Source organism: Gobius niger, assembly GCF_951799975.1.
Source record: "Gobius niger genome assembly, chromosome: 20".
NCBI lineage: Eukaryota > Metazoa > Chordata > Actinopteri > Gobiiformes > Gobiidae > Gobius > Gobius niger.
Genome location: NC_136871.1, coordinates 11,682,299 through 11,694,783, shown reverse-complemented (window position 1 = coordinate 11,694,783; position 12,485 = coordinate 11,682,299). Strand labels below are relative to the sequence as shown.

The 12,485-nt window shown below is 39.5% G+C and overlaps 1 protein-coding gene across 1 annotated transcript in view; it reads right to left on the bottom strand.

Moving 5' to 3' along the window:
• Positions 1-3,524: 3,524 nt before the first annotated feature.
• The window catches only part of suclg2 (succinate-CoA ligase GDP-forming subunit beta), a 94,561-nt gene continuing 85,600 nt past the window's right edge, over positions 3,525-12,485 (bottom strand). Inside the window, exon 11 of the mRNA XM_079579316.1 lies at positions 3,525-4,121. Coding sequence (XP_079435442.1) covers positions 4,009-4,121 — 113 coding nt within the window. The 3' untranslated portion in view covers positions 3,525-4,008. The remainder of the gene's footprint in view (positions 4,122-12,485) is intronic.

Genomic DNA, 12,485 nt, shown 5'->3' with positions numbered 1-12,485 from the left:
GCTTTAGCGGCGTTTACGCTTATGGGGAAAGCGATCCACTTTGCTTCTCTTTGCTGAACAAAAACAAGCACACAAGTATTAGCCTGCATAAACAGACTGGAGCAAACGTCTGCACATACCCCACGTACAATTACTTCCAAAAGTCACATTGTGCCAAGCTTTATCCTCTTGTTCATTTGGTGTGTTCATAGGCGGCCCGTCTGGAAGCAGCCTTCATCTCGCCATTACCGCTCAGAATATATGGTGAAGCCAAAATCAGAGGTGACAGGCCACTTTTCCCTGGCTCTGAGCGCGAAACATCTTGTGAGTGCGTGCTGTGGGTTGGAGCGCTTGACGGCGATAACATGAGACACTCGCGAGGCACAAGTATGAGAGCGGAGAAGATCAGGGGGGAATGAGGTGTTATTGCTGTTAGCTGTCAAAGTCACCTTTAGAAGCTCTTATGAAGCTAGACTCACCAATATGAAGGATTAGACCTTTTTCCAGGTTAACTGTGGTTTTGGAAACTCAGCCGTTCACCTCGCAACAATAAGATTCAGGACTTTCTGTGTGGATTTTACGTGGTCTCCCGGTCTGTGTGACTTTCCTCCATGCTGCTCATATTTGTCAAGTTCTTGCAATTGGAAGACCCTTGCTGCTCTGCATGTAACCACACTGGATGCTGGTTGACATACAGGCAGCATATGAAGGTTTTATGTGATGAATGAGAGCAAGATGGATTATGTAGTGGTGAAGTCCAATGAGGAAAGACTTGACAGGAGAAGGGGAAGATGGATTGGTAAAGTACACTTTCCAATTTTCAGAAAGATCGGGATTAGCACAGTGATGCTGACGAGTCCCTTAGGGCCACCAGCTAACTTTCCATTAAAACTAAACATCCGTTTTCGTATTAAGACACAGCCTGCATTGTTATTGATTGAGAGATGTCTGCAAAGCACAGATTGTCATGGTAAGGCAAGATATCGCATGTGCATTTTAACACTTTTTAATAAGCCTTTTTTGAGACTTACCCAAGGATATTTGAATCAATAAGTCCTTCAATTACACAGGCATGACAGTATCAGTATAAGTAGACACGGAGAGTCTAATGGTACTTTCAAAAAAAGTCATTTTCACAATAGCTGTCAGTATGTGTTGGTTCTGCGGCGATGACAGACGACAAGTGACAAACGATCACACGTTCGGTGTGAACGAGAAGTGTCTTTATATAAAGTCCCGACCATATGGGGAAGAAAAAGGCAGAAGAGCATGAAGAAGTAAGAATATACAGGGTTAGAGCTTGGATTATGGTTTCTTAGGATCTGCACACAAGAAAATAAACATGTTCATCAGAATGAAATTGAAACCTAAAAACACCTAAAAACAAAGTGTAGGCACAGTCACTAGAAAACACTATGTGCTTATTTAAAGATGCATTATGCAACTTTTATGTGAGAAAAAAAAAGTTGACATTGTGTGTATTTGACAATGTAGTGACCCAGCAGCTGTATAGATACAGATGGCATCTCTGGGATGACCCATATATGGTCATGTTTGAAAACAGTTAAGGGGGAAAACAATTTTGAGAAAAATCCCAACTTTCACAAATTGTTCAAAAAGTACTTTAACAAATGCTGAATTATGAATATAGTTTTCTACTAAATAAAGATACATTGACATGGGGAGGAGAAAAGTGGTTCAACAGCCCGTTAATGCATAAAACGGTGCTACATGATGCTACATGTTAGCATCGTGCTAATGCTAACAGCTAGCTAGCGCTTGCTATGACTTGCTACAATCTGCTGTGAGAATATATCCATATGGGCCCGATTTACACTTGACTTTTTTTGTATGTGATAAATAAGTTCATATTGCACCAGAAAATGCTAAAAATTGTGTTTCCCAAATTATTCTATTTTCCCCCTCGGCGAAGCCTCGCCCCCACGTGAAGAAGAAGAAGAAGAAGAAGAAGATCTTTATTTATATAGCGCCTTTCACAGACATGGTCACAATGTTGCCGTCTGTATCTATGACTGGTTACAATGGCGCCTTTACTTTCCGTCACAGTGGTCTTTAGGACGCTCTGGGATCATTTGTTTGGAAGGTTTTCACTGCGGACGGACCCTCTCACCAGAAAACCTACAAAACAATTGATCCCGGAGCGTTGTAGAGACCACCGTGACTGAAAGTAAATGCATCATCCTGACCACTCATACAGCCACTGGGTCATTACAAGGTCAAATACCAACTTTAATTTTCACATAAAAAAGTTGCGTAATGCACCTTTAAGATTGCATTGTCACTGGACTTGACATGAAATAGCATTTGAAACATTATTTGTCTGAATGTCACTTGTTCCATCCACATGAGTTCAATGACAAAGTGTTTTGGACTGGTCAGAGCAGGGACTGGAACAAAACACTTCAAGATTTATGGGCAAATGTTCTACCACTGAGCCACCATTGCCTCAAGTCTTCGTCAGCCAATAGTATATGTGTATCCGATTTGCTTTTGACCTATCAGGAGGGATCTGTCTGGGGGGGGGATGGACTGACTGGACACTGCCCGATTTAAGATTAGACCAACCCATTAAAGATGCAACACAATAGCCAGCACAATTCATGCCCGCACGCCGTCTTTATGAACCAATATATTCACAGTCACTTTGGAATAACACAATAAATCCAATACTTCCTGCGAGGAGACAGGCCTGACGCTGTTGTCTCAAGGAATCACACTCCCCCCCCTTCCCCTTCTGCACTTAAACACTTACGGCGGCTTCATAAAGTGGCAATTACCGTTTGACATCAATTCACGGGCGGCTTGAAGAAGCAAAACAGACAATTACAAAGAAGAGAGATACTGCGGCGCTGCCAGGGAGGAAAAATATAACTCCAATGGCATAATAATTCAGCTTAATTAAACCGGTCGGCCATTTCAAAACACCCCTCCCTCCCCTGCCCTCCCCCCCTTCCCTCCACCTGCTGAGGTGTAGGCAACAGTGAAAAGCAGGGGAAGGAGTCTCCAGGCTGACCTCCAAAAGCTCATCTATATTTATATGAAGGAGCGGCGCTAATTTTGCCCAGTGAATCAGTGTGCACATTCCGTCGTGACCTCCAGCTCGACTCTGAATTAAACAATATTAGGGCCCCGAGAAGCTCTGCCTTAACAAGCTTTTAAATTCCTCCATCCAATCCATCAGCGGAGAGATTCCTGACACAGAGGGGAGAGCATGAAATAAGGCAATTATTGAACCCTTCAGCCCATTTTTACGCCGCGGCAAAGCCAAGGGGTGTACAGCGGAGCGCCACGGAGCGACACACCTCTGAGTGGGCGCTTTTTTCCCCCGATGACTTCTGCTGATAAGTGCAACAAACTTTGTGCCCAGCGTCGGGAGTAGTTTGGCGAAAGGCAAATGACGCACTGCGTAGCCCGACTTTGTTGACTCACGATGTGACGCTTGGAATAATAACGATAAAACATTATTCGTAAAAAACGTTCATCATTCATTTATTCTCAAATTACACTGCACACACACATCATTATAAAACTGTAAGAACAATTATTATCTTTATTATGAAACTATTGCTTAAATCTGTCATTATTTTTTTTGAAGTGTGTACCTCGGTTTTCTGCGGGCACAATTCCAGAAAGTAGCTCCTTCAAAACATAAAGCGCTGTATGAGGAAAACAAACATAGAAGGCAATGGTTGTTTTTTTTTTTGGTTTCAAGACACACGATGCTGAGCTACTCTTCATTTGGCTTTAAATGGACAGGAGGTTTCGTTATTTGTGTATAAAAAAATAATGATAATCAAATAAAGGCAATTACGCATGTCACCTCAAACGGAATGCACCAGTGTAAGGTCACCTCATCATGATTCAAACGAGCAGTTCCCGTCGACACCGGAGAAAAGGAGGTGCGCGGTGGATAGATTGCCAGTTCAATTAGCAACTGGCTTGGCATCGACAGTGCTAGTGTTAAACAGACGGCAGTTTGAGACACTCCGCGCGAGAAGCACTTAGGTGTTACTTCCCGATGGCAGCCACGGCTTTCTTGGCAGCGTCGTCCAGGTCGTCTGCGGAGGTGATGGGGAGCCCGCTCTCCGACAGGATCCGCTTGGCTTCTTGCACGTTGGTTCCTAAAAAAAACAAGATAACAGTGTATTTCCAATCAGAGCTGAAGCTGAATATATAAATGTACGTATTAGACTGGATGGTGGCAGTTGCTGAAGAGCTGCATCTACAGCATTAAGCTACATCATGAAAAATGGTAGCTTTGGTTCTAAATAGTGGAAGACACGGCGACACGAGCAAGGCTTTGTTTATTAGAAGCAATAAAAGATGCTCCTTAAAGGCCTTTAACAAACAATGAAAGAGGAAGCAACGTAATTAAAATGTTAGTTGTGGTCCAAACTCATTCCTAACTTTCCTAATATAATTGTAGCTAGGGCCCGACCAATATGGATTTTTGGGCTCCAACAGCAATTTGACTTATTTTTTTAAACATTTATGAAAATAGTAAAGGTCTCAATCACACAAATATAAAGAAATAATATCTATTAGTAGTCGACCGATGCAGAATATGCACCGTTCCTCTATACCAGTGTTTTTCAACCACTATTGTGATATTGTCAGGTGTGCCTTGGGAAATTATCCAACCTCACCTAGCTGTTTTTTTTTTTTTTTAACAAATGCATTATTATCCACAAATAATGTACCATTTTCGAGTGTCTTTGCTGTCTAGTGATCGGCAGAGTAACCATATTATACTCTTCCATATCAGGTAGTTAATTTCTTTGAGACAAGAGAATTAGTGATGTATTGAGGCATTGTGGCTAGTGAGACTATACGGTGTTGTTCCTAGTCAAGACACTTTGATGAGAACATTTTCTGCTGGTGGTGTGCCTCGTGATTATTTCAATGAAAAAAAATGTGCCTTGGCTCAACAAAGGTTGAAAAACACTGCTCTATACTACTGTGTATGAAGCTTCTAAACGTGTTGAACTGTGACAGCAGGGGGTGCTGTATGTATTCATGTTTCCTAGCTGATATTTAAAATACACTAATATTGGTCCATATCCATTTGTAGCATTCCAATTCTTCACAGGGATGAGTTTGTAGACACATTTCACAACTGGCAGGGTCACTTTTACAAATTATGCTTGAAAACTAGTCAACAAGTTCATGAAACTGATTTAAATGCTTTATAATTAGATGCACAGTGTTTTTTCCCACCCACAAATGGCTGTGTTTACAATAAAAGAGGAAAACTCCATCAGAAAGATCAATAGTCTCTGCTGACAGATGGGTGAAGTTAAGGACTAAACTCGGGCATTGATCCGATAAAACATCCTGCTGTGAACAAGGTCAAGAGACCTGTTTCTTTGGCTGTTGCTCTGATATGGGGAAGCAGGTGCTTGGGTGATGCGACGGCACCCATGGGCGAGCAAAGCACCAAGCAAGCACCCTCGGGAGACAAGACTGGGTGACTCACTGCACACAGTTGGCACAACGTGAACAGAAAGAGGAAAAAGTCAAACGGAAAAGGGGCTGACTGGCAAAAGGTCAAAACAATAAAAACTTCCAAATCAAAAACCAGGGGACCAGAAGAGGACGTGCAAACTAATTAAAAGTCTGACACAAAAAAACTGCAATCATTGGCTTTGCCTGTGGCCGCATGGAAAACGAAAATTCATTATATTCCACAAACAATCAACGCTCATGCCCTTATCACTTTAGGTAAATGTCGAGGATTACCACCTGTAATAATGTAATATAATATAATAAAAAAACACAATATGAGTGATCACGATGTTGTCACATTCAGGGGCTGTGGTAGGCGATTCAATGTTTTACATAAATAATAAGAGTGCTATCATAGTACAAGGCAATATAGCTGCAAAGGCGGCAATTATTGGCCCTCGCCGACCCCAGTGCCCCGAGCCCTATTTCTAACTCAATCTTAGATTACAGTATTATTGCTCTCAGTCAGCCACTGATTTAAAGGGCTCTGGACAGTTACAAAGTTGACTTTTGCATTACATACATGTATGTGCACGACGAGAGGAGTGCATTAGTGTTTTTCGGGGAGTGCTCTCCGCTCATGTTGTGCTATATGATTATAAGAGGCCCTTTCCCAGCCCATGGTGGCGCTCGGGCTGAAAAACAAACTTTATAAAACAGGGTTAGAATCCTGGAAACATCAGCTGTTGCCTACCATTCAACAAAACATACGTCAAAAATTGAAAAAGTAAACAATAACAGGGACAGATTGTTTATGTGGGAAAGCAAAACAGTGCTCATTTAGCTTTATTTTAATCCTGGTTTAGTTTGTTAAGTTTAGTAAAAAGGTTTACAGGAAGTATGTGATATTACTTATATATCATGCAAATGTTTATGTGGGTGCAGACACCTGTGGTCTATGATAGGAATAAGAATGAATAATAACACATTTACACATATGGACTTCTCATTGTTCTCCATTACATTCTAACTACCAAAGATCAAGTGGACAAACTGTCAAGCCATAACAAGATGTTTTTTCATATACTCCCTGCTTATACAGTACATAACATCAAAGTACAACGAAAAAAAGAAAACATTCTCTTCAAATACTCATGGTGAGGTGTGCGCCGTGAGCTGTCAGACATCGCGACCTCTGCGCTCCCCGTGGTTGTGTAATTAAGAAGCTATGATATGTGAATGCTCCAGAGGCCCTGATCAATAGACCTTTTATGAGGACTTCCATTACCGGCCCCCACTTAACGCCTAATATTTCATCTCCTTTGTCCGGCTAACAATAAGTCATTCCAAACACATTCCTGCAGGCGCGCTCGGGCAAACAATCAATTATGTTGTGTCGTTAATTAGAATAAGAGCAGGACGAAGTGGCGTCATACGCAGGAGATAGAGCGCCTCCGCTTGTCGGGTAGTGGACGACGCGCCTGGAAGCCAATCACACTAACCATCTCAGTCTGAACAAAGTAGAGGCACAACTAACTTCAAATGGCAGAGGATAAGGGCCCGGAAAGCAGCCATATGTGCAGAGATACATAATTCAAAAGATATCATGCAAGACAAATAGGCTTGAGGAAAACGTATACGGCGTAAAGAAAACTGAGTCGTATACATATTCATAGAAGTGGACTCTGAGCAGAGCAGTATTGTCAAGTCTTTGTTTACCCGCACAAATTATATGCAAATGAGCTGGTGGCTGGTTTTGCTAGGTAAAGCAAAAACAAATTAAAGACAGAGCTGAAAACAGTCAGCGTTTACAAAAACTGGAGGCATATTTTCTTTTATTTTGCATTCTTTGCTTTAAATTGAGAGTTTTTTTTAAATTATATTTATCTTTTTCATATTGCTTTAAATTTGCTCTGTAGTAGTGGAGGTTTTGGTCTTTTTAGCATCATCTTTTAATTCAGTAATAAAAAAACTTTATAACAATAACTTCATAAACTGGCCAATACATCTAGCATTCACAAGAAACTCATGTGTTGTTTGAGTCTTAATAGTAACTCTGTTTTTTCTTGGTACACAGCTGAAGTCAACCATAACACTACATAGAGGTGTGTGAGTCGAGAGCAGTTCCACCATGAGCAGCAGGGAGCAGTGATGGCTCGCAGCAGTCAGCACCATGGACAGCGCCCTCTCTCTGGCGCTCAGCAGCAACAGAGGGAGGGAGAGTGCGCACCTGCGGCCACTAGGTGCTGCCAAAGACCTACACACCGGCTGGACACGCTCAACGTACTCAGCACCTTCACCAGTAACATTCTACAGGGTTTATACAAGCAGAAGGAAGTCACATTTAGTGCTGTTTATTGCCATTTTAATACCTAAATAATGAAACGAACGGCTAAAAAATTGGTGCATATAGGATTTGCAAATATTTCATCAAAGGGAATAATAATAATAATAATAATAAAAAAATAATAATAATAATAATAATAATAATAATAATAAAATAAAATAATAATAATAAAATAATAATAATAATTAATAAAATAATAATAAAATAATAATAATAATAATGAAATAATAATAATAATAATAAAATAATAATAATAAAATAATAATACTAATAATAAAATAATAGAATAATAATACTAATAATAAAATAAAATAAAATAAAATAAAATAAAATAAAATAAAATAAAATAAAATAAAATAAAATAAAATAAAATAAAATAAAATAAAATAAAATAAAATAAAATAAAATAAAATAAAATAAAATAAAATAAAATAAAATAAAATAAAATAAAATAAAATAAAATAAAATAAAATAATACACCATACAAATAATAAACACCGCAAAGGCGGTATGGAAGAAAATTACTTGGACAAAACTAACTTTTGAGCATTGTATACTTGGTAAATTTCAGCCAAAACTGCAACTGAATATGTTTTAGACCAGCTTGTCCTAAAGTCTGGGACATCGGAGCCCCTTTATCGATCAGAAGATTTAATTTTATCGGGGCCCCAAATAATAATGACTCTTATTAAACCCCACCTGAACTGACCCCATTATTCTCCAGTTCGACTTTAACCAAATTTAAAATCTTACAGCAACACAAATGAGACGAAAACGGGGATGAAAAAGTCACAAAAAACAAACAAAAAGGTGTCAAAAAAGCAAATTAAAAAAGCCACAAAAGAGCAGCAGAAGAGCAACAAAAATGGGACGAAAAAGTGATGAAAAGTGACCCAAAAGTGATGAAAAAATGACAAAAATGTGATTAAAAAAAAGCAAAAAAAAGAATGAAAAAGTGACAAAAAAATGGGGGGGGGGAAATGTGACAAAATGTGACGCAAAATGTAAAAAAAAGTGGCGATCCTGTGGCTACAGTGCATGGAAAAAGATCCTTCTAGATTTTTTATAGGTCTTAGCTTTCAAATGAGGAGTAACTCTGGCCTATAGTATGCAACCATTTAGATTTGTGTTTTTTGAAAGAACTTCTGCCGTAAAATTTTTGACCAATGCCCTAATTTCACAAGAAACTTAGATTTAATGCAGAATCTGATACAGATTTAAGAAGAAAAATGGTTTGTGTAGTTTTGCTTTAGTGAACTAAGAACTGTATTTACACTAAAACCTAAATAAGGAACCTAAATGTTCTGAACTTGTGGCTCAGTTATGTCAGTTAGTACTTTTTTCATTTCATTTCATATAATCTATTTATTCCCTTTTCATGGTAATGCAACAAGAAAAGCCACAAAAAACCATCAAACAACAACAGTAGCATTAATACAATCCATGACAAGAAGAACAGGAGTAGGATGAAGAAAAATTCTATGACTTTGATGACTTCAGAATGATAAATGATGTGATTTTGTGATTGTGGAAAGGGTTGCAACACCTAATGGAAATAATGATGATGATAATGGTGATGATAATAATGATTAACACACTTTAAATGTCGTCCAGAAAGTATTCACATTCACGGGGCTTAATGACTCTTTTGAATGACCAAGCAATCTTAGTCACAGTCTAGGCTTGTTGAGCTGAAATGATGATACAAATAAACAAAATAAATACATGCCAATTTTGCAAAATGCACCTGTTCACAGAGAAACGAAACCAAGTTATTGCAACCTTGAGTTTTCTCTGGAATGGATGCAGTTCACCAACGGGCCACCTACTCAAGTGCTCCGTCCCATTAACACGACAAGCCCTGTGCGGAAACAACACAAGAACAAGCAGCGTGTGATTACATTACCGCTTGACCACACGTTTCTGCTGGATTTCTGCCCCAATTAGCCGCCGTTCTTTTGCAACGATTGTGAAAATGCCAGTTTAAAGAGGGAGTCAATTAGCGGACAGCATATTTCAGTGGAATAATAAGGCTTGAGGTTGGGCCAAAGGACGGTGCCCACCAGAGTTTTGCAAATGCTCTGGGTTATTTTGAACACAATTAGCTTGAGCAGGAGCATTGTCCACTCCAGCTGCGTTTCTCAAACTGTGAGACGTGTACTGCTGGTAAGTACTCGGGCGCCTTCTCATCTTATTAGACACATTATTATTTATGCATTTAGTCCTGAAGTATGTGGCGCTTTTCTTGGGTCAGACAGGGTTTACATTAAGTGCAGTGGAAGGCACTCTTGCCTCACAGTCAGAAGGTTCTGGACCGAATGGGACGTTACTTTTACAAAAAACATGCTGGTCAGATTGGCCCATAGTGGCAGCGCATGTGGTGACACTCACGGTGGGTCAGGATTGTCCATCCATCTCATCAACGCAATTTCATTAAAAAAATGGAACATTTTGAAGGTACACTTTATTGTTCCTGTGGAGAAATGTGTCCTCTGCATTTGACCCTTCGATGGCGCTGGGGCAACACGTAAGGAGCAGTGGGCAATGGCACCAATGTGGAGGCTGATGGCTGGAGGAATCACCTATTGGTAAATGGTAAATGGTCTCAACTTATATAGCGCTTTTCCACCTACATTAGGCACTCAAAGCGCTTTACAGCAAGGATCCACTCACCCATTCATACTCTCATTCATACACCAATGTACGCAGACACTGGGGGCAATGTGGGTGAAGTGTCTTGCCCAAGGACACAACGACAATGTGCCGTTTCAGGAGGTGGGATTCGAACTCCCGACCTTCCGATCATGAGACGACTCTACCATCTGCGCCACTGTCGCCTACTGTATATGTTTTAGACCTGGATCCTGTTTTGGACCAAAGGATCCATGAGGTGGGACATGAAAAAGTTTGAGAACCCGTGCATTACAAGATTAGACTGGTCACTTTTTCACTGATATAATATTTTTTAGATTATCATGAAAAAGTGCATTTACTTCTGTTATTCAACTTAAACTGTGAAACTAATATATGGGAGACTCATTTCACGCAAAGTGAGATATGTAGCCTTTATTTGTTATAATTTTGATTATTTTGGCTCACAGCTTGTAAAAAAAACAAATTTAAAATCTCATAAAATTAGAATATTTAAAAAAGCCATAATAATAATTGTAAGCCATGATCATCAAAATTATTACTTTGCATGTAATAAGTCTATATCATACATTACTTTCACATTTTAAGTTGAATTACAGAAATAAACAAACTTTTTCATGATATTCCTAATTACATGGCGAGCCCCTGTAGTACATAAAGGGGGTCATTTACTAAGCCAGGTGCTAAATTGCTTCTCCAACGTATATATTTCTTGCATAGTTTTGCTTCACATAGCCGAGATAAATACGACAGCGCTCGCTGAAACGCAATCATTTTCAAGCATTTCCCCGCCTCAAATTTTGCACATTGTGGAGAAATTGCCTCCGTGTGCATATTCATCAGGGCCCATGCACCAAGTTTGCCGTTTTCTAGAAAGGTAAATATCAACTGCACTTGCTTATTGCTCCACTTCAGTGCACTCTAAGGTGTTAAAACACTTAGTAAATGACCCGCAACATGTTCAGAGACAAACCATATTTATTAATGACCATCAGGAGCCATCCATCTCTTCTGCCTTTACTGTCAATGTCAAAGTAAGTTAATGAAATTCTTAATGAGTAAATTATGAATAAGATAATAATTAATAGAATTTCCCCCTTTCTTCTAATTTGCTGGGGCCCCGGTCTTTCCTACTTTGATGTGTTTTTTTCTGTACCTATGGGTTGTTTCTGATTTTTGTGATCCCACGTGACTGTTGTTTTGGTCAGGCTCCACACTGTATAGGTACGGTATAGGTCTGTTTGGTCTGTGCTCAATACACTTCTCTGCCATCTGAAAATGACTCGTTGTGTGTAAATAATATTGCAGTTTATGCATTGGAGCTATTGTAAATATGTCTATGGTCTTTTCAAGGCCCATGTTGCAGTTTTGAAAGATGTCTTTGAAAAAATGTCTATGGTATTTTATACGTCACATGTTTGTGGTCATGTGAGACCCCCCTGTTTTAAATGGGGCTCACACACCTGTGATGTTACTTGCCCTGATGAAGACGTTGGTAAACGCTTTTAATAAACCCTTTTTTCCGCAAATTCAGAGTGCCTCAGCTCATCCTCTTTTGCCTAAAGGATATTTTACCGTTCCATGATTGCGTGTGTGTTGGACAGCCAGACCACAGAATGGCAAATATGTGAGTAGCTAAGAGCAACTGAATGTGACTAATATGTCATGTCCTTATCTTGGCAATTATATTCATTGTTTTTTCCCCAAAAGTCAAATTATTATTGTCTTTCTGTATATTGTAAAAGAGGACATGTGCGAAAGACCTTTCCTGTGCATTTATTGTAAAGCCTTTTTATCGAACCAGCAGCAGGCTAACATTGCTTCCTGGAAGTTGAACAACGTGCTTAAAAACTCATCCATGTCAAAAACTTGGCTGGTGGAAACGCTTTATATAAGTGAGAATGGGACTGGAATGGACCACCAACTAACTAATATAAAATCCATGCGCTCCCTTCCATTGCTTGCACCGGTAGATTAAGATGTCCCCACATTGGGTGGAATAGACTTTTACAGTCTATTCCACCCAATGTGATGAACATTC